Here is a 22,788-nt window from a genome sequence, read left to right as displayed (position 1 = left end):
CTCAAAATAAATTAAAAAAATAAAGTTAGAAGAGCCTGGCTGTCTCAGTCAGCCAAGCGTCCTACTTTGGCTTGGATCATTACCTCAAGGTTCATGGGTTTGAGCCCATGATGAGCAGCATCAATAGAAAAGGCAATACCTTTATTGCTACTAATTTAATGGGCATGCAAAGGGACCTGCTCATTAGAGCTTGAAAGGACACTAGTGTTCCTTTCTGTTCTTGTAGTAGCTTAACTAACTGAGCCACCCAGGTGCCCCTTTGGGGGGTGTGTGTGTTTAAGTAATCTCTACACCCAACATGGGGCTTGAACTCATGATCCCGAGATCAAGAGTCACATGCTCTACCAACTGAGCCAGCCAGGCCTCCTTGGTTCGGTTGTAAATGACTTTTGTGTGTGTGTGTGAGAAGCAGGAATTCAAGAAGTTCACATTATTGCTACTATTTCCATTTTCATTGCCCCATCAGAAATGATCGCAGACATAGTCTCAATGAAAACCCCACCAGCTAGGGGTGCCTGGGTGGCTCAGTCAGTTAAGCGTCTGACTTCGGCTCAGGTGGTGATCTCGTGGTCTGTGAGTTCGAGCCCCGCGTTGGGCTCTGTGCTGACAGCTCAGAACCTGGAGCCTGCTTCTGATTCTGTGTCTCCCTCTCTCTCTGACCCTCCCTCCATTCATGTTCTGTCTCTCTCTGTCTCAAAAGTAAATGTTAAAAAAAAAAAAGAAAACCCCAGCTAACAGTGACATCAACATCACTTGTTTGTGTCAAGCCTGGTTTTCCTGGGTTTCTCACTTGGTGTTTGTCAACGTGTTGTCTGTGGAACAAAGCCATGGGAATTGTTTATGGTAAATACCTTGAGGCGGGTCTTAGGATTCCACATGTCTAGTGAGCTGCCTAGGTGATTTTTATGCATACTAAATTTTGAGAACTACAGCCTTGGAGGAACCCTCTTTGAAAGTTACAGGAAATTTATTTCTGTGGGCCATTTGTTCTTCACAACAGAAGAGAAGAGAGACTATCTTCTCTCCTGGAGGAAGCCACAGGCCTTTCCAAGCTCCTCTTCTGTCCCCACTCCTGCTTCCAATGTTCTCCTTTTACATTAGAACCAAATTTCCTTGATGGTCAGCATTTATTCTGATCCTGCTTGAGGGGGGGCGATCGGTAAACCCAACTGGTCTACGGTCTGGTGTTCTCTTGAGTACCGTTTCAGTGAGAAACAGTGCAGTATTGGTGTAAGGGCGGTGAGGACTTCAGCCTACTTGTATAGGTGAGGCCCCAGCTGAAACAGGTGCCTTATGGGTGGCATGCAGTCTACATTGTCACTGTTTTTTTCTTGTTTAGATCACCTTCCTGGCCAGTATTGTGAAACAGGTGGTAAAGGGGCTTGGAGCTTCATTTCAGCTGCTAAGTCCCAGCCAAGCCGTTCTGCTGTATCAGCAGTTTTACATCCTCAAGAGCTGCCTGCGGTACAGCCAGACTTTAGCTGAGTATATTAGGAATGACTACAGAGAAGAATTCAGGTAAGGAAAATCTGAATCTCATCTTCTTTCTGCAACACGGCCCGATATTTAGAAGATGGAAGTGATGAGGGCAATTCTATTTTTGTTTTTAGTAATATTTCACTTTGATCCGTGGTAAAGTAGGATTTGGGGGAGCTCTTAAACCACTGCCAGTGGAAGTGTATTCCCAGGCTAGCAGAGACTAAGGAAACCTCAAAGTCTCTTTGAAGAGCCGAGCCTCCCTCATTGTCTTTGTTGCAGCCAGTGAGCGCCTCACGGAAGTAGTAATGATTTTAACATGCTGTGAGTAATTAAGAGTAACAAACCCTACTGAAGGGGATGATAAATTAGGGAGTGTGAATTTAACGGCACATTGGGAAAAAAGCAATTGATAAAGGAGAAACAATTAATGAGTGTGGTTATTACTGTCTGTTTCCTTTACCCCTCTCTTGCTCAGTAACAAAACAGTAAGGGAGAGGAATAAAAGCGCTGGTTTCATCAGCCGGCTTGTTCTGTGCCTCAGGGGTTCCTACTTCTATTTATAGGCTGGCAGCCGCTCAGCTCTGCATTAGCACCTATCAAGGAAAAAACCCAGCTTGTGTCTGACTTAAGATGAAAAGGGTGCAGCAGGCACAGCTTTGCTACCAGTTTGGTTGCAGACATGAAAGGATGTGGAGGCATACATTATGTTAGATTGGCTTTTTAAAAATTTTCAGCCCAATTTGTGGACCCTGGTTTTCCTCCATGTGGTTTTACACCATAGGTCCCACTCTGGCTTCTATAAAACGGTTTTCTTTGGCCTGTCTGAATTGGTCCACAAAGCTTATTTTTTTCTGTTTTTTGTTTTTTTTAACGTTTACTTATTTTTGAGAGACAGACAGAACACAAGTGGGGGAGGGGCAGAGAGAGAGGGAGAGAGAATCCGAAGCAGGCTCCATGCTCTGGGCTGTCAGCGCAGGGCCTGGTGCCCGGCTCCAACTCACAAACCATGAGATCATGAGCTGAGCGAAGTCAGAAGCTTAACCTGCTGAGCCACAGTTATTTTTTAAGGTATAGCATGAAATTCACCATTTTGAAGTGTGCAATTCAGTGGCTTTCAATACATTTCACAATGTTGTGCAACCATTACCACTATCTACTTGCAGAATATTTTCATCACCTCCAAAGAAACTTGGTACCCTTTAAGCAGTCACAACCCATGCTCCCCTCCCCCCACCCCTGGTGACCACTAATCTGCTTTCTCTCTTGTGGATTTGTCTATCCTGGACATTCCACATCAACAGAATCATACAATATATGGCCTTTTGTGTCTGGCTTCTTTCACTTAGCATAATGTTTTCGAGGTGCATGCATGTTGTAGCATGTATCACACAACCCAATTTTTAAATGATTAGCTACACACATTTACAAATCTGCCAAAATGGCGTCACATTCCTGCATGACAAGAGTTGGGGAGAGCTCAGCAGCAGCTGCCCTCTGGCGTACTTGTACTTCATTAGTGTGCTACTTGCCTCCTCTCTACTCTTAGCCGACCCTCCTCCTAATCGGTTACCTGTGGGCATTTAGGTTTGTGATCCTTGTTGTAAAGTAGTGATTTTCAATTTGCATGCATTAGAATCACCAGAGTAACTGAAAAAGTACTGACACTCAGGTGTCACATGCAGAACTTCTGTTCATTTTGTCTGCAGTGGATCCTGGGTTTTGACATTGAAAAACAACAACAACAACAACAACAACAACAAAGACTCCCCCAGATGATTCTCATGTGCACCCCCAGGGTTGAGAACCTATCTTTTAAGCCATCAGGGGAGGGCTAACGGTTTTCTCCTTCTCTTTCTTCCCTTGGCTTTTCCCAAACTTTCACAGAGGCCATGGGGATGAATCCTACTCTTCCCTCCTGACTGGGGCCTCCAGGTCACCACAACTTGACCCTTTCGTTTCAACTTCCTGTGTGTTGTCTGAGGAAACCAGAAGCAAGTCGCTCAGCACACACTGTGGCGAGGACAGTCCTGGCTTCCCTAGTAATGCCTTCAGAATGGATACATTATAAATGAAATTCACTTCCTTTGCTGAATGAAGTGAAGTGTCTCAGTCAGCTGAAAGGCACACATAGCAGAGATGTTCTAGGTCACAAACAGGGGAGATCAGACCGCTGCGGATACTGGCTGAGTCTTAGGTTTAGACCCCCATCCCCAACAGCCCTACGCCCAGTGAGTATGTGCATACTGCTGCGAGCAATGTGAAAATTCTTGCTTTTAAAGCTATTTTGTTTCTTTTCATGATTTGCAGGTACTTTATTCACATGCCAGCCTTGGAAAAAAGGCTCCCATTGTGGTATCCTATTACCCAACCTACCACTCAACTTTTTCATGAAGTTCTGAAATTGGTTGAACAGAAACAATGTGTGGAACGTTAATAAGAATCTCAAATGTTAATCAGGAGTCAACCTAATATTTACAAGAAGACTTAAAATTTTGACTTATTTAATATCTGGCTATCCCTGTGTCTTACAAACAGATTTTATTTAAAGGTTCCATCAATACCCGTAAGAGAAGTCTTTAAATAGTCGTTTATCTGCCACAAAAAAATAAACTTTAAATACGATGACATACGTAAAGTGATACTAAAAAATGAGTGTTCCTCTCAAAAGAAGTTTCTAAAAATAAAAAACTATAAAGAAAACAGAGGCCTGTGGAGAGTAAATGTAGAAAGTGCAACCTGATGAGTTTGTTGGTGTGACAATGGAGAGTGGTGTGAACCCACTGAAATACCCAAAGATAAACCGTGTGGGGACTAGAAATTGCAAGGTGGTCATGAGAGAAATGCTGAGCAACAGGTAGACACCCCTGCCTGTCTACCTGTAAAAATCCCAATGAAGTAAGTATTCACCAGAGAAAGAGCAGAAGAACACAGGCACAGCTAGAAGCAAGGTCAGTTCTTCATTTATCACGGGGAAGGAAGCTTGGGCTTTCTTTTTTTTTTTTTAATTTTTTTTTTCAACGTTTTTTATTTATTTTTGGGACAGAGAGAGACAGAGCATGAACGGGGGAGGGGCAGAGAGAGAGGGAGACACAGAATCGGAAACAGGCTCCAGGCTCCGAGCCATCAGCCCAGAGCCTGACGCGGGGCTCGAACTCACAGACCGCGAGATCGTGACCTGGCTGAAGTCGGACGCTTAACCGACTGCACCACCCAGGCGCCCCAAGGCTTTCTTCACAATTAAATGCATTCTGGTGCTCAGTTTCAGGCACTCATGGGCCAGTGTGAGACTCTCATAGAGTCTCTGTGAAAGAGAAATTGTCTTTAAGCAGTTATGGCTCTCCCAACCATTTAAAAAAATGTCTTCACTTTATCTTATGGCAATAAACTAATCCAACAAAAACTCAACTTTGGTGTCACTGTGAGCTGTTGAACTTGGAATTCTAAGAACTTAGGAAGTGGGTTCTCTATTTTGACCTATCATGCCTTGAAAGAGGATCTGAGAAAAACCCCAAAAAAGAGCCCGCAAGCCAGATTTTTCTGTGCTGTGCATTAGAGAGAGAATTAAACTCACTGAAGACATTACTGGTTGTGGCTGAGCCATTAACCAGGTATTTGACCTTAAAAAAGGCAGGTCTCCTTTCTGGGCTTCCTCTGCTATGTGGAAGGGTGAGACAAGATGTTCTCCAAGCTCTTATCCCGCTCTAAACATTCTCTGCCTGTGACAAAATGCTTCTTAACACTCTGTGATGGGGTAGTGCATTTCTCTGCTATCCAGGTCAATGGGTGATTTCACGTTGATTCCAAATAATCCTGCTTTCTTTGGACCGAACGTTTCTCTTTCAGCTGTCACCAGCATCACCCCACAAAGCATCCAAGGCTCCTCCACTATCACCCATCAAAGACTACAAGACTTCTAGTTTCTAATCTGGAGGTGGAGATGGGGGGGGGGGCGGGCAGAACATAATGGTGTTTATGAATGTCCTGAGCTCTTAGATGAGGGATTGCTCCCAAGAGACATTCAGAAGAAGCTGAAAAGATTCTTGGGATAAATGCAAGCAATACTTCAGACTGGGCTAATGATGGACAGTGGGTTGACTGACCCCTGGTGAAGGGTGGAACCCACAGAATGACAACGAGAGGACGATCAGCTCTGCCTCAGCTTCTACAAAGTGCCCCAGCTCTGGGCTAACAGCAGTGCTGGCTCCTGAGAGGGCCTGGGATTCTCTCCTGCATGTCTTAGACAGGTGCTTGAAGGGCTCCTTTCTCCCACTCACTGTTCTCTTTTCTCTAAGAGTATACTTAATCTCTGGGAGCCAAAGCTCTGTCAGAATGCATCTGAATCTCTCCATATAGGACTATGTCAGTGGCATTTTTGAAAGATAATGGTTGAATAATTTGTCATCCTGATTTTCTTATGACATTTGTCTATGCGTGTGCACAATGTGGGAGGGCAACCCCAAAATTAATACATACTTTAAACAGTTATCTTTCCACAATTCTTTCCTACTGTGTTTTTTGCATTAATGCCAAAGCCAAGAAAATCACTAAATAATCCATCGCTGTAAGTAATCAGACACATTTGACCAATTAAATATTGACTTCAACTACAAAATAATTACTTTTAGGAAGTCTAATTGTAGAAACATTTTGAATATGAAAATCACATATATAACTTTTTACAAATACAAAGGATCACCAAAAAAGCAAGCACATAAAGCTAGTTTTCAGGCTGGGCTCAAAATTCTAGACTCTTTGACCACTTTTATAACACAGGCATTGCCATTTATCACCTGCACTAAGAGTAAACTCACAGTAATCAGCTCTACTGTTACACATGCACACACACACACATATAATAGGGGGAAGAGCATGGGTTTTGAGGCCAAAATGGTTGAGTTTAAATCTTAGCTCTGCAGCAGTTTTGGACATTGGGAAGTTACTTAGCATCTCTAAGCTTCAGTCAAAAGAAAGATAATACAACCTATCCCACTGGATTGTTAGGAGATTTTAATGCGAAGATGTTTGTAATGCACATATCATGGTATGTGGCATGTAGTAAGGATTCAGTACATAGTATTTATTATTATTATTACCATTATTATTACTAAAATAACACTGAAGCTGGCTGAGAACTTACAGACTAGTAAGTACTGGCCCTTAAAAAAATAAGTACTGACTTTATTATTTTTTTTGCACCAATGTGGGGAATAGCTACTATACTAGCTCCTCTACTCAGAGACCCCCTGATCAATATAGTATTGAAGAACAGATTAATTTAGTTATTTTTTAAATGTTTATTTATTTATTTTGAGAGAGAGAGGGAGAGAGCACGGAAGTGCAAATGGGGGGGGGGGGGGGTGGACAGGGAGAGAGGAAGAGAGAGATTCCCAAGCAGGCTTTGCTTGTGCAGAGCCCAATGCAGGACTCCAACTCACAAACTGAGAGATCATGACCTGAGCCAAGATCGAGAGTCAGACGCTTCACTGACTGAGCCACCCAGGTGCCCCAGATTCACGTGCTTATTAAATAAAAACTTCAATTTTCCATTAGTAGTAGTGTGATTTAATTGACAAGTGACTATTTCTATTGTTTACCACCAGGAATAGTTGGCTCTAATTGGCACTGCTAATATAAGAGCTATGTGGGAAATACTCTTCCCAAGGGTAGACAGAAAGCTTTTTAGTTATGGAAACTTTTGTCAGCCTTTGTCTTACACAACTAAGCACTAACGGATCAAACTGATATACTGTATTTATAGAGTTCCTAATTGATTCACACGTAGTGTTCACTTTAATGAAATCTAGATAACCTAGAAACTATGTAAAGAGGGAGAAGCTTGAAGACCCTATAATTGATAACATATTTTACATGTTTCCCTATTGAATCTCACTCATGGGCAGTATCACTTCTAATAGTGTATAAGAATGCTTGAGAGTACAGTAATAAATGTGCTCTGAGGCATTTGATAAAAGTGGTCAAAGCTTGTTGACTAGTGATAAGCTCCAACCTGTGACATTATATATTCTTTCTCTGAGGTTAGACTCACTTGTTTTATAGTTAATATTTCTGTAGCATAGAGAAGTTCAGTGATGATTATAGAAGGGAATATGGAAATTTTTGAAGAAATTGATGGGAATTTTTGAGAAACTTTTAATAGTATTGACTATCTGATTTCTTTTTGTTCAGTGTATCTACTTGTAAAATGCAATGCTGGCTTGTAAGGTCCACTTGGACTTGGGTTTCTCCAGAAGGGAGACAGTCGGCAATTCTCCATCCAATCAGACCAAGCACTCTTGTATCTGCATATCTGTGTATGAGGTCTGAAGCTTTTCTCGTTTGGAAGCAGCAGGACTCCTTGGCTAGAGATCTTGGTAGTATGACTTTGTGGCTTAAAGTTCAGATGCTAGGGCAGAAAGACCTTGTTTTCATTCCTCCTTGCCTACTTTCTTGTCACCATCCCTGTGGCAGGTTAGTTAACCTCTTTCAGAACTTCCATTTTATCAACTGTAAGATAACAAAAAGCCTACCTTAAGGGTTTTTGTGAATATTTATTCATTCATATATAAAGAAATAATTCTGTGGCTACTATGTACTGGGATGAACCATATGATATTGCCATTTCAAGTTCAAAATTGTCGACATCCATAATTTCATATGGTTCAAACAAAAACCCTTTAACAAATTGTAGCTATTATCGTAACAGAAATACTAACTTGCTTGATGAACTTATACTTTAAATATTTACCATTTATTCTAATTTCCCAGATAGCAGGACACTTTGTTATAACCTGGCTTATTTTTGTAGTTTGGGTAAACCTCAAACCATCGAGTTCAATTACAAATTATTGAGGAAGCATAACATACTTCAACATGTTCAAATAAAATTTTATATTTGCTTCTTGCGTCACCCCAAATAAAAAATGTTCTTCTACAGTCTTCTCAGTGAATGGTATTTCATTCATCCCACTGCTCAAAAGAGAAACTTGAGAACCTCTGTGTTTTCTCCTTTCTTTTCATTCACCCAATGCAACCTATCAGCAGTGCTTACTGGAGATGCCTTCAAAATATATTTGGGATCTACTGACTTCCCAGAATTACAGCTTTCACCCTGTCCAAGCCTCCAGCACCTACTGCAACAGCCTATTTATTTAGTCTCCTTGCTTTCACCCTTGACCCCTTTCTCTAAGGCAAGAGTGATCTTTTCAACAAGAGAATTAATACATTTATGATTTAAAAACTTCCTATTACCCAGGATGAAATCCAAAGTCCTTAATGGCTTTCAGGGCCCTTCATGACCTGGCCTCTGACTAATTCTGTGACCTAACCCAATTGGTCTCCTCACTTACTTCTCCCCAAACACACTGGATTTTGTGCATCGCTTTAAATCCCCAAGTCCCTTCAAGCCCTGGAAACTTGCACTAGCAAATCCTTGTCCCCCAGATCTTCAAGTGTTACTTCAAATAGGACTTCTCTGATCACTCCAAAGTAGCCTCCTACCCACCTACATCACATCATAATGGATTTGTTTCCTGGGTATTTTTGCAATGTCAGAATTTAAGAATGTAAGCTGTTTGAGGGTCTGGCCTTCATTTGTCCTATTCAGGATGAATAACCCAGCAACTGGAATGGTGCCCGGCACAGTGTGTGAAGGAAAGGACTCAGGGAATGGGCAAAGGAGGCCAAGAGAGGCAACAGCACCAGCCCCAGTGCTCACCTCCCATCAAAATCCTGAGAGACCCCGAGGGAGGCCTGTACGAGAACCACCCGGCCAATCTACAGAATTCTGAGATACAATAAAAGAGTGGATTTTTTCCCAGTTTTATAGTAAAAGTATAACTGAGAAAACTGTAAGATATTTACAAGCTTACCATGTGATGATTTCACATGCCTATACACTGTGAAAGGATTTCTCCCCACCCACCCATCTTCTCACATATTCACCTTTTGTTTTTTAAATTTTTTTATGTTTATTTATTTTTGAGAGAGAGAGAGAGAGAGAGAGAGAGAGAGAGAGAGAGACAGCATGCAAGCGGGGGAGGGGCAGAGAGAGGGAGACACAGAATCAGAAGGCTCCGGGCTGTCAGCACAGAGCCTGATGCAAGGCTCAAATCCACGAACTGTGAGATCATGACCCAAGCCGAAGTTGGACGCTTAACCAACTGAACCACCCAGGTGCCCCCATATTCACCTTTTTTTTTTTTTTTTTACATTTATTCATTTTTGAGAGACAAAGAGAGAGCACAAGCAGGAGAGGGGCAGAGGGAGAGGGAGACAGAATGTGAAGCAGGCTCCAGGCTCCGAGCTGTCAGCACAGAGCCCAACATGGGGCTCAAACCCACAAACAGCGAGATCATGACCTGAGCCGAAGTCGGATGCTTAACGGACTGAGCCACCCAGGCGCCGCCCACCCACCCCCGCCATATTCACCTTTTTTAATGAGAATATTTAAGTTCTACTTTCCTAGCAAGTTTCATTTATACAATACAGTATTATCAACTATAGTCACCATGTTATACATTAGATTCTCACACTTTCTTCATCTTACAACTAAAAATTTGTACCCTTGGGGCACCTGAATGGCTCAGTCAGTTAAGCATCTGACTTCAGCTCAGGTCATGATCTCAGGGTTCATGGGTTTGAGCCCTGAGTTGGGCTCTGTGCTGACAGCTCAGAGCCTGGAGCCTGCTTTAGATTCTGTGTCTCCCTCTCTCTCTGCTCCTCCCCCACCCACACTATCTGTCTCTCTCTCAAAAATATACATTTAAAAAAAAAATCAAAAAATAAATAAAATAAAAGTTTGTACCCTTGAAAATTTGGAGAGGTAGTCCTCTCCCTCTCCCTATTCTCCTCTGTTCCCTAGCCCCTGGCAAGCACTTTCTACTCTGTTTTTATGAGCTCAACTTTGTTTTGTTTTTAAATAAAGGGTTGTTTTAAGCTTCTGAGTTTTAGATTCTTTGGGGTTTTTTTTAATTTATTTTTTCACACCCAAAGTATTTTATTTTTGTTTTTGTACTTTACAGAAACTTTATTTTCAAATAGGATACATAATGCAGATAAAAACTTAAATACAAATATTTAGGTAGTAAATACCTACCCGTTCTCACTAATCTTCATTTGTTATCAATCATTAATTAATCTAATCCTTGCTATTTTACCAAAATTCAACAGAAAAATAATCAAGCTCACCTTCACAGGAAAGAACTCGTTTATTTTTCCAGTGTTTCCAGCTTTCTTTTCCTTTCCTTACCTAGAAGAATGATAGAGAGAAAAAAATTCATATCACAGTGTGATGCTGCTGGTATGAATAAAAAACCTTTCACAGCCATCAGCAGTTTCCCTGCTGGCCAGCTTCTAAGTCTCTCCTACTCCCCACTGAGTGGTTTACTAAATAGCAATAGATAAAACGATCAACATTTTCATTTATTTTAAATAAACTTACACATTATGTCAATGTTAGGGCAATTCCAAATTAAGTAATGTACCACAGTCAGGTACTCTAACTAGCTGAAGTGTTTCACTTGTCTCTATGTTTTTGCTATTTTTTCCTACTTTGTTAAAATCATATAAATTTTCCCTTTTGTCACTATAAATGGATTCAATAATCTTCTGAAGAGTTCTAGTTCCTTTATCTTAAAAAAAATTTTTTTTAATGTTTATTTATTTTTGAGAGAGAGAGAGAGAGAAAGAGAGCATGAGCAGGGGAGGGACAGAAAGAGAGAAAGAGAGAAGAAGACACAGAATCTGAAGCAGGCTCAAGGCTCCGAGCTGCCAGCACAGAGCACAACTTGGGGCTCAAACCCACAAACTGTGAGATCATGAACTGAGCTGAAGTCGGATACTTAATCTACTGGGCCACCCAGGCGCTCCTCTTCTAGTTGCTTGAAAATGGGATTTGTATCTGCCTAGACACAGCAGGGTCCACATCGTCCCTATCCCTCACCACGGAGAGGCCCTCGGAATCACAAAGTACAAATAATAGCTGACTGCTTAAATGCTCCTGGTATGATACACACCAGGTACCACGAGACTGAGTGTTCCCTCAACCCTTCCTCTTCCAGAAGGGACTGGTAAGGGAAAGTTGTCGAGCATGGAGGAGACGAGGTGTCTGAAGGTTTACTGGTTAGATATCAGAGACTTCTGACTTCTGGGTTTGGGGAAACCTTGGGTCAAAGCATTTTCTTTTCTTTCCACTTTTTTCTAGTCTGCTTTTCCTTCCTTGTTGCCTTCTACTTGGAAGATGACTCTAACCCTGAAAAGCTAAGAGGAGCTCTGGGCAGGACAAAAGAAAAGGAAGCAAGATTATTTACCCCAAGATTTGGAAAGAAGCAAAGAGGACCTCTAAGTTTCCTTCTAGGTGGCCCATTCCTCTGAAGGCCCCAGGATGGGGACGGGTTTCAGGGCACAAGTTATTTCTATAAGATTTTGGAGTTGACAGAAGCACTAACTCACTTCCTCCCTCTTTCTACTCCGGAAAGGTATGGGGACAGAGTAGTAGTGGTGTTGACAGTGATTGGGGACATGGTGATCTGTTTGTTTGGCCAGTGAGGAAGGCAGTGAAGGAGGTCAAAGGAGGTTGAGGATCAAGTGACCTAGAACTACTGTGGGTTTTTGTGGGCTATCCGGCAGTAACTGCCATTGTTTACAACACCGTTTCTACAGGGAAATTATTTTGTCGGCTGCACAGCTGATCTGCAAATGAATCTGAAAAGGACACATTTTATAAAGGGAGTATTTTGCTTCTATCAGCAACTAAACCACCAGAGGGCATAGTTGGGTTAGGAAGAAAAAGATCTAATACTAAAACTGCTCTAAGCAGGAGAATGGACTCTTAAACTTTTAAAATTCCTGTGGACCTTCAAAATTAAATTATTTTTTGTGGTTATGCTTCTTTAATAGGTACTACATAAATATAGGTGTAAGAAAGCTCCTTATGCTCTTATTAAGTCAACACAAATTTATTTATTTATTTATTTTTTAATGTTTATTTTTGAGAGAGAGAAACAGAGCGCAAGCAGGGGAGGGGCAGAGACAGAGGGAGACACAGAATCTGAAGCAGGCTCCAGGCTTTTAGCTGTCAGCAAAAAGCCCGACGTGGGGCTCGAACTCACGAACGGCGAGATCATGACCTGAGCAGAGGTTGGACACTTAACCAACACAAATTTAGGACTGAAACGTTTGTAAAATTAAATACAAATTAATATTTTTAATGTAATGTATGACATTTTGCTGAAACTCCATCTCCTCTTGCAAAATGAATACGGTACAATATACAACACAGGCTCTTGAGTTCAGTATCCTGCTATCACACTTTACTCTTCTCTTTCAGAACTACTACATGTCTTTTTTTTACAGGCCATGCTGTCCCCTGACTTGGCTTGGCTTGAACATTTCCCTATCTGGAAGTGAAGTCTGATTCTATTCTCTTTTTGACGAGGGACAATTAAAATTTTCCCACTCGGGACAAACAATGGATTAGCGCAAACAATGCAAACACAGCCATGTCACTGAAATGAAAACAAAACTTCAAACTCTCTGAGAAACCCCATAGACTTTCAAGTTGAAAACTAGTCCCCTCCCCTGGGAAGAAAAAAAAAAAACACAAAAACCAGTCCCCAGTTTGAAAGGGTCTGTTATAGAGGATAAGAGGCTCGGTGGTTTATGCCTTTTTCTTCCCAGTACCCGTTTCATTTATAAAAGTGTCTTCATTTGGATAATAAAGTGTAACATTAAAAAACCTGGTTATAAGCTAGTCCTGTCATGGAGTTTTAAGATCAGCAAAGACCTGTGCCTTAGCAGTAGGAATTAGGAAAGAAAACACTTCTTAACACCATATACAGAAGTTTCATAGGCTTCTCCCAGAGGCTTATTTAGCCCAATATGAGTGAAGCTTTGAGGGTTAAATCAAACTTTAGACATGTTCTGGTCTCCTTTTGTGACTCAGAGGTCTCAGAGGTTCCCCCTGCTTCCCACTCTCCCAAAACACCACCTTAAAATTTAAGCAGGCTATAAGAAAGGAAATAAAGTAAAGGATTTCATCACACTTAGGATCCTCTGATATCTGAGAGCATATAAGGTCGTTTTAGGGTAGGAGGAGTGAAACTTCTGAAAGAGTCACATTTACTCAGAAAAGCTGGAAGATAGGACAGGAGTTTTGTAACCGTATGACATAATTTGGCTAACATTGTGCATTGGGTTTGCTATACAAAATGATTCCTCACTGCCAAGTCTCAAGACCAAATTCAGTTGCCAACGTGACTTCAGATGGTTCAGTATTAACAATAATGAAAAAATGCCAGGAGTGCCTGGGTGGCTCAGTTGGTTAAGTGTCTGACTCTTGACTTCAGCTCAGGTCTCAATCTCAGGGGCGTGAGTTCAAATCCCATGTTGGGTTCTGTGCTGGCCGTGAAGCCTACAAAGGAAGGAAGGGAGGAAGGAAGAGAGGGAGGAAGTGACAGAGGAAGAGAGGGAGGGAGGAAGAAAGGAAGAAAGAAATGCCACAAAATAGTGAATTTTAAGGAGACCAAGAAACACTTCTCTAAAACATAAAGTATCCTGAGTGTGTGTGTGTGTGTGTGTGTGTGTGTGTGTGTGTGTGTGTGTGTGGTGGACCAGATCCAAGAACCAAAATGGTCCACAAACTGAAATTTGCTGAGATCGTTCTGTTGAAGCAACGCTGATGAGAGCATCCTGGCAAGCTGGAGTCCTCATGCCTTCAGAACACGACTATCACCGGCATTATTTCATACTTAATCAAGCCCCAACTGGGGCAACTTGTCATAATGGACAGGATGGGGAGAGAGGGAAAAAAGCACCATCTGTCTCTGGCATATGTGCCAGGGGCATTCAATGTGGGGGAAATGTCTTAAGTGGTCTGTCAGAAGGTTTAGGAGGTTCCCTATGATTTTCAAGGATCTTGCCCCAGAGAGAAATAAATTCAATTCAATAAGCATCTTTTCTGGGTTAGTTGGGTACTTAGAGCATACAAAAATAAACAAAACAAAGTCCCTGTTCTAACAAGCTAAGTTTTCTAAGCTAAATTATTTGAATACAATCTTCAAAATTTTTGCCATATCATCTATATTTTTATTTACTCAATAATTTTCTACTATCTCTACCTACTTTAACCATGTCCTAAAGGATATCTGGGAAATCACAGAGTTGGTGATCTAGATATATATTTTTAAACACTAGTATGTACATACATTTCTAATGTACATTTTTGTTTTATTATTTTTTATAATTTTTTTTTCATTTTTATTTTTTGAGAGAGAGAGTGAGTGCAAGCAGGGGAGGGGCAGAGGGAGAGAGAGGAAGAGAATCCCGAGCAGGCTCCGTGCCCAACACAGAGCCCCACACAGGGTTCGATCCCATGACCATGAGATCATGACCTGAGCTGAAATCAAGAGTCAGACACTCAACTGACTGAGCCACCCAGGTGCCCATCTAGTGTGCATTTTTAAATAAACACAATTTTGGAGGTGCCTGGGTGGCTCAGTTGGTTAAGCACTTGACTTCGGCTCAGGTCATGATCTCAGAGTCAGTCTGTGGGTTCAAGTCCGGCATCGGGCTCTGTGCTGACAGTTCAGAGACTGGAGCCTGCTTCAGATTCTGTGTCTCCCTCTCTCTTTGCCCCTCCCCACTCTCACTCTGTCTCTTTCTCTCTCTCAAAAATAAACATTAAAAAAGAAACCCACAGTTAAAATTTTTTTAAATGTCTTTTCATTAGACTACCTAAAATAAATAATCTTTGTACCCCTCCATGAGAATGATAATAGTGAGGAATACTCAAAATATTTTATAAGGGCAGAACAGGTCAATGATGGAGGTACATAGAAAGTGTTACAGGAAATCACAGGAAATCACAGGAAGAAGGCCTCAAGGAGGCCTACTTATAAGATTTTGTATTTAAGGAGGCTTTAAAAATAACTAACTCTACGATATTTTTTTAACACCACAGAACATGGAAAATGATAAGACTTGACAAAGCTTGGTGGTTGGTGAGTGCATAGATATTCCTATATCATTCTCTTTACCTCTCTGTATACTTGAAACATTTCACAGTAACAATAATAAAGTGTGTTTGGGATTTGGAGAAGAGAAAAAGCATTCTACGTAGAAGAAAAATAAGAATGAGCACAGAATCCTGAAATTCAGGCTGGGTGGTCTGGTTCAAAGTGCTGGAAGACAAGGTTGGAACATTAAGATGCTATCAGATCATGCCAGACCCTGGTTAAATGGTCCTAAGAGTCTGTGGATGTGGGAAACCCCTAGAGGTTTCTGATGAACAATATATGATCAGAGTGGCAGATTAGGAATAGAACTCTGGGAGAAATGTGTATGATGGGGAGAGCCCAGATTTGGAAGAATGTTATAATAATGATCCAGATAAAAATATATGGTGGTCTACCTAAGTTCCATAATATCCTGATGTGTTTCCTTATTCTGCCAGCTTGCATTCTATTTTTATTAAGGAAAAAAAATCCTGGGCTCCTGGCTAGCTCAGTTGGTAGAGCATATGACTCCTAATCTCAGGGTCATGAGTTTGAGCCCCAGATTGGGCGTGGAGCCTACGAAAGGAAGAAGAAAGGAAGAAAGAAAGAGGAAGGAAGGAATAAGGAAGGAAGGAAAGAAAGAAGGAATCTATTCTTACCAGGCAGTCATACTTCCTCCTTCCTACCCCAGATCCTTTGTAGTCGAATCCAACTATATTGTAGACCAGGGTTGGGAAACTTTCTCTGTGAATGGTCAGACAGTAAATATTTTAGGCTTTGCAGGCCATATGGTCTCTGTTGTAATTACTTCGGCGTAGTGAGAAAAGCAGCCACAGACAATACATAATGAATGGGTTTGGCTATATTCCAATAAAACTTTATTTATAGAGACTGAAATTTAAATTTCAGAAAATTTTCATGTATCATGAAGTGTTTTTCTCAACATTTAAAAAATGTACAAACCATTCTTAGTTTTAGACTATATAAAAATTGGCTGCAGATTAGAGTAATGCAAAACAAAACCACAAGGAGATACCACTTCTCACCCCCTAGGTAGCTATTATAAAAAAGATACTTAATAGCAATTCTTGGCAAAATTGGAACCCTCACACACTACTGGTAAAAATGTAAAATATCACAGCCGCCTTGGAAAGCAGTCTGGCAGTTCCTCAAATGGTTAAAGATAGAGTCACCATATGATCCAGCAATGCTACTTCTAGGTATATATACGCCCAAGAGAAATGAAAATATGTATCCATGCAAAATATTGTATACAAATGTTCATGGCAGCATTATTCATAACCAAAATGTGGAAACATCCATATAATAAATTATTTGGCAATAAAGAGAAATGAAGTATTGATGTGCTACAACATGGATGAATCCTGAAAACATGCTAAGTGGAAGAAACCAGGCATAAAAGACCAAATACTGTATGATTTCATTTACATGGAATGTCAGAATAGGCAAATATATAAAGACAAAAAGTAGATTAGTGATTAATTACAGTTAGGGGAGACAGGGGAAATGACTGCTTATGGGTATGGGATTGTTGGGGGTGTGATGAAAATATTATAAAATTAATTGTGGTGATGGTAGCACAACTCAGGAAATATATTAAAAACCAATGAATTGTACACTTTAAAAGGGGGAACTGTATGGCACATGAATTATATCTCAATAAAGCTGTTAAAGAAAAAACGTAACAGGCTCCAGGCTACTTGGTCCTGAATGTGGAATTTTGCCAACCTCTGCTACAGATACCAGATAAACTGGTTCCTTTCAGAAGCTTACTTCAGGTTCAGCTACTTAAATCTGGAAAATTCAATTTAGAAGAGCAGGAGGATGACTAGTCAGATAGGCTTTTGTTGTTGGGGCTTGCTGGGGAGCAGATCTACATGTGTTATAGATGTGTGATACAAACAATGATGAACTCCCTCCGACTCGGTGGTTTGTAGTTAAATCCGGGAGCTCAGTCCACATGCTCAGATATACCCAGACTCATGTTATTTTCAGTATTGGCGTCTTGTATAGACACCAGGCTGTGAAGACCTTCACTTGGTCCCAGCCAAGCTTTTCAGGGAAGCAATCATTTTGTCCATCTCTCTTCTCTTACTTAGACCAGCAGGCTAGTTAGCTGAAATTCCTCAACTTCCCATGATTGAAAAACAAAACTTAATCTCATTACCTCTTTGGAGAGGTAATGTGAAGGGGTGATGAAAACATTTAATCTAAATGTTTCTTCTTCTTACTTAAAAAAAAAGTTTTTTTAAAGGGTACCTAGGGGCACCTGGTGGCTCAGTCAGTTAAGCTTCTGAGTCTTGGTTTCAGCTCAGGTCACGATCTCGCGGTTTGTGAGTTCAAGCCCTGCACAGGCTCTTCACTGACAGTAGGGAGCCTGCTTGGGATTCTGTCTCTCCCTTTCTCTCTACCCCTCTCCCACTTGCTCTGTTTCTCTCTCAAAACAAACAAACAAACAAATAAATAAACTTTTAAAAAGTGGGGGGGGGGGGGCACCTAGCTAGATGAGTTGGTGAAGCATGCAACTCTTGATCTTGGGGTTGTAAATCTGCGCACCATGTTGGTTGTAGAGATAACTAAAAAAAAAAAAGAAAAAACCTTATAAATAATAAAATAGTAAAATAAAAACTAGTGAGGGTTTGACTGGAGAAGTACTTATTTTAGGAATAATGCTTTTTTTTTTTTAAATGTTTACTTATTTTTGAGAGAGAGAGACAGAATGTGAGTGGGAGAAGGGCAAAGAGAGGGAGACACAGAATCTGAAGCAGGCTCCAGGCTCTGAGCTGTCAGCACAGAGCCCGACGCGGGGCTTGAACTCACGGACTGTGAGATCATGACCTGAGCTAAAGCTGGACGCTTAACTGACTGAGCCACCCAGGTGCCACTATGAGTAATGCTTTTAAGAGACTTGGAAAGTTGTATTCCAGGACTGCTACCCAGGCACTGGTCAGAATTAAGACTGTCCCAAATTCTGTAAAGGACAATCTTATCCACCTCTTTATATCTTTTGTCTTAAATCCTTAGAATTTCCCAAATGAGTTATTACCTTCTTCAGGAGGGCTAGACATTTTAGGAAATAAAGCATAGAGCAGGGTTTCTGCTTTCAAGAGGGAAGTTTCTCAAATGACTTCCAGGCTCAATTCTGGGATAATTTATGCTCCATTTCCTTTCTCTTTATGCCTTGCAGGTGGTGATAGCTAATTTAAAAAAAAATTGGAAGAGAATCTTTGTTTTTATCATTATGTGTCAAGAATAGGTCATCAGTAGAAAGAAATGTTTAACATTATGCAAAAAGCACAGCCCCAAGAGTCTCTCTGAAACCCTTTGCCTCACATGCAGATTGATGAATGGATGGAACTGCAGCTTTTTAGTAATGCAGGCAAGAACGAAGGAATGAATGACCACCGGAGTCAAGAATTTAACAATACATACATAGTTCAGGAAAAAATACTCAAAAGATCTTCTTTGAGGAGAACAAGATATGACTTTTAATAATGCTAATGATGTCACTAAAAGAACCAAGTAAGTCCATGATCATTTAAAACACAATGAGCCTGGGTGGTTCCGTGGGTTAAGCATCCAACTTCAGCTCTCACGGTTTGTGAGTTTGAGCCCCGCATCAGGCTCTGTGCTGACAGCTCAGAGACTGCAGCCTGCTTCAGATTCTGTCTCCCTAGCTCTCTGCCCCTCCCCCACTTGCACGAGTGCTCTCTCTCTCTCTTAAAAATAAACATTAAAAAAATTAAAACACAAAGCGAGAGTCTTAATGAATGCTTCAATATCCAACCCGCAGAATTAACTAGAAAGAAAATGTTGACAAAGATACAGTTCTGATCTAATTCTGGAGCTCCAATAGTGTTAATATATGAGAACATTTTTGTTTTATTTAGAAAAATGATAAAATTTGCTGGAGTTGTAGTACAGTAATAGCAAAATTAATTACTAAAATTATTTCAGCAACTAGTAGCTATTGAGTATCAAGCGTGTGCTAATCACTGTAACGTTTAATAAGACCCAGTGCCTTTCTTTGAGAAGCTAACTTTATAGAAAGGGGAATAAATCAACCACAAAAATAATTATAACTTAAGATGGTTGATAATAAATGAACACGAGGTAAAGTTTTGTGAGCCATAAGGAGAAAAGGCTTATGTGTTATTGAAATAATCAGTAAAATTTTCATGAAGGACATGGCATTTGAGATGAGAAAACAGTCACATTTTCATGGTCTGGGATGTAAAAGAGCATGCTAGGCAGTGGTATGGCAACAGAAGTACCAAAGTGGAAAAGCAGGAGAGGTGTTTGGGAAACGGAACAGCTGTTTTGCCAGAGTGTAAACTACTGTATATTTTTTTTTTTTGGAAGAAAGACAGTAGGAAATACAGTTGGAAAAGGAGGTAGGGAGCACCTGGGTGGCTTAGTCAATTAAGTGTCTGACTCTTGATTTCAGCTCAAATCACGATCTTGCGGTTCATGGGTTTGAGCCCCACAATGGGCTCTGTGCTCGCAGTGTGGAACCTGCTTGGGATTCTCTCTCCCCCTCTCTTTCTGCCCCTCTCCAGTTTGCACGTATGAGTGCTGTCTATCTCTCTCTCTCAAAATAAATAAGTATTTTTTTTAAATTTTTTTTTAACGTTTATTTATTTTTGAGACAGAGAGAGAGACAGAGTATGAATGGGGGAGGGTCAGAGAGAGAGGGAGACACAGAATCTGAAACAGGCTCCGAGCTGTCAGCACAGAGCCCGACGCGGGGCTCGAACTCACGGGCCGCGAGATCATGACCTGAGCTGAAGTCAGATGCTCAACCAACTGAGCCACTCAGGCGCCCCATAAGTATTTTTTAAAAAGTAGGCAGGAGTCACACTGTGATGAGCTTTTCATTCACTCACTCATTCAACAAACATTCACTGAGCACTTGTGCTAAACTCAGAGGTAAAAAAATCAACAGAGGAGACCTGAATGCTATAACCACATCAATTGTGTATTCATTGACTTTCACAACTAGAGGTCTAAACATTCCTTTGATAAAATGAAGTCACATTACTTGTATGCTCCCCAAATTTCATACAGAATTAGATCAGTTTATCAACAGTGGCGGTCTGAATCTATGCAAAGAGAAATGCCTTTCTCTCTGTCTCACAGGGTTCAAAAGTAATTTTGAGGAAGAAAGAAACACATTTGCAACCAATTATACTTTCAAGTTACACGCTAGTTTCGAAGAACTAGGGCAAATTCCTCAGCAGGTTTGGAAGGATTTAACCTGTTCCTCTCTGGGAATAGTGACTGATACAGCCCTTTCCACAACAGGCTGGTCCTGCATAGTTGGTCCCAGGGAGGGTGATAGCATTATAATGATCATGTCTCAGTGGCTAACCCACCAAACTGGTCACATTTGGGCTTTATCAACAGCTACTGCTAAAGAATTCCAAAGACAGGGTCACCTGGGTGGCTCAGTCGGTTAAGTATCTGACTCTTGATTTCGACTCAGGTCATGATCTTACATTTCATGATTTTGAGCACTGCATCGGGCTCTGTGCTGACAGCGCTTGGGGTTCTCTCTCTTCCTCTCTCTGTGCCCTTCCCCTGCTCGCACTCTCTCTCAAAATAAATAAATAAATAAAAACATTAAAAAAAAAAACTGCTTTAAAAAGAAAGAATTCCAAAGACAAATTCTTGCAGCTGATTTCAGTCTTGAACATGATTAGAATATCTATCCATATGGCGAAGGTGGCACAGTTTGAAGATCTGTTGAAAATGCAGGAACTCAGATTTTATTATTTTTTTATTTTTAATTTTTTTAACGTTTATTTATTTTTGAGAGACAGACACAGAGCACGTGTGGGGGAGGGGCAGAGAGAGAGGGAGACACAGAAACCAAAGCAGGCTCCAGGCTCTGAGCTGTCAGCACAAAGCCTGACACGGGGCTTGAACCCACGAATTGTGAGATCATGACCTGAGCCGAAGTCGGACGCTTAACCAACCAAGTCACCCAGGTGCCCAGGGACTCAGATTTTAAAGTACCAAACCTGGGCATGCTGGTTATTAAAATAAGGAGGTGTGTCCACGTTTAAACACTTTTAAAAGAAAATGTGAAATAACAAAATGTTAAAAAACAGAAAATGTAGAGCAATTACATAGATGACAATTAAAATGAAATGTGAAAATGTATTAGGGAAAAGGCCCTAGTAAAAGATTATCATTAATTCAAGGGACTATAATAAGGAGACTTCCCAGGCTGAGTGTGAATTGGGTATAAGGCGGGGCTAGGGGCTTAAAAAGCTTTCTCAGTTTGAAGCCAGAATCGGTGGAATGCCCTGTCCTCAGGGCTTTAACTCAGGCCTAATATCAAACACCACAGAAACTGCCAGAGTTGTGTTTGCACCCAGGAAAAAGTGCTGCGCGCAAGTCCTTACACAGTTTCCGGGCCTCGAATAGCCTCACTTTTCTACTTACCACTCACGTGTTAGTCTTTCAGTAATACAGTATCTCCGAGAACCTAATCACCGTCCCTTCACCCCCTCAACCTGAAATCCACACTGGGCCAGCCCAATCAAGAAAATGGCCTACTTTTGATCCCCCAGACAAACGTAGGAGCCATTTTTAAGATCAGATTTCTGCCGGGTGACATTCCCTATAGACTGGAAAGGAAGGCATAGTAGAAACACCATTTATTTAATTCAGTCAATCAGTGTACATGTTTGAGTGCCTAATATATTCCTAGCATTGTGCTTGATGCCATTAGGGAGAGAAGTGTCAGAGGCTAATAGTCAGGAATACGGGATGAGCACAACTAAATAAAGAAGGTACAAGACAGTACATGATTAGCTGTGATCTCTCCCCTTTGTATGTACTATGCTAAGAAGGCGCCCTTGTCAAACTGCCTTGCTACCATGGTGACAGTTACTAAGAAATGCACAGACCCACATATGAACTGGTTAGAGAGTTCTGGTTGTTGCTGTTGTTTTTAAATATGTACTTTCTCCAGTCAAATGAACGGTTCTTAATGTTGGTCTCCAATTTTCTCTATGGATTCTCTACACTTGAGTCCTGGAAGAAAAGTGAACCAAGAGTATGTGAACCCACTGTGCTGACCCTGCAGAGTCTGGGAGTTTTCCTGCTGCGTTAGATCAGACTTTAACCCTTCATGTGTTCTTCGGAGTGACCTCAAGCGCCCCAGGCTTCTAAGAAATTCATCCAATCTGTTAATATACAGGTATATTCCCCAAAGTTAAGAAAAAATTCTGGATCATGTCTTATTCTAACTTCTTGCTTTTGTCTGTCTTGTGGTTTCTATCTTCCC

The 22,788-nt window shown here is 41.0% G+C and overlaps 1 protein-coding gene and 1 long non-coding RNA gene across 8 annotated transcripts in view; one reads left to right on the top strand and one right to left on the bottom strand.

Moving 5' to 3' along the window:
- The window catches only part of LOC132694127 (uncharacterized), a 120,290-nt gene that overhangs the window by 84,076 nt on the left and 13,426 nt on the right, over nt 1-22,788 (bottom strand). For 2 of the 3 annotated variants that reach the window (XR_013556730.2, XR_013556728.2), the window contains exons 2-3: nt 16,130-16,214; nt 10,666-10,726 (exon numbers count right to left, since the gene is read on the bottom strand). This is a non-coding gene — a long non-coding RNA (uncharacterized LOC132694127). The remainder of the gene's footprint in view (nt 1-10,665; nt 10,727-16,129; nt 16,215-22,788) is intronic. The other variant, XR_013556729.2, reaches the window with a different exon arrangement.
- CB4H12orf56 (chromosome B4 C12orf56 homolog) overlaps nt 1-22,788 on the top strand; it is a 112,840-nt gene that overhangs the window by 78,940 nt on the left and 11,112 nt on the right. For 3 of the 5 annotated variants that reach the window (XM_078449730.2, XM_078449729.2, XM_078449727.2), the window contains 2 exons: nt 1,340-1,518; nt 3,364-3,779. In XM_078449730.2, coding sequence (XP_078305856.1) covers nt 1,340-1,518; nt 3,364-3,547 — 363 coding nt within the window. In that variant the 3' untranslated portion in view covers nt 3,548-3,779. The other 2 variants (XM_078449728.2, XM_078449731.2) reach the window with 2 other exon arrangements.

Source organism: Panthera onca, chromosome B4 (assembly GCF_046562875.1).
Source record: "Panthera onca isolate mPanOnc1 chromosome B4, mPanOnc1 haplotype 2, whole genome shotgun sequence".
Taxonomy (NCBI): domain Eukaryota; kingdom Metazoa; phylum Chordata; class Mammalia; order Carnivora; family Felidae; genus Panthera; species Panthera onca.
The sequence above is the reverse complement of the archived record's forward strand: the minus strand, read 5'-3'. Positions and strand labels throughout refer to the sequence as shown.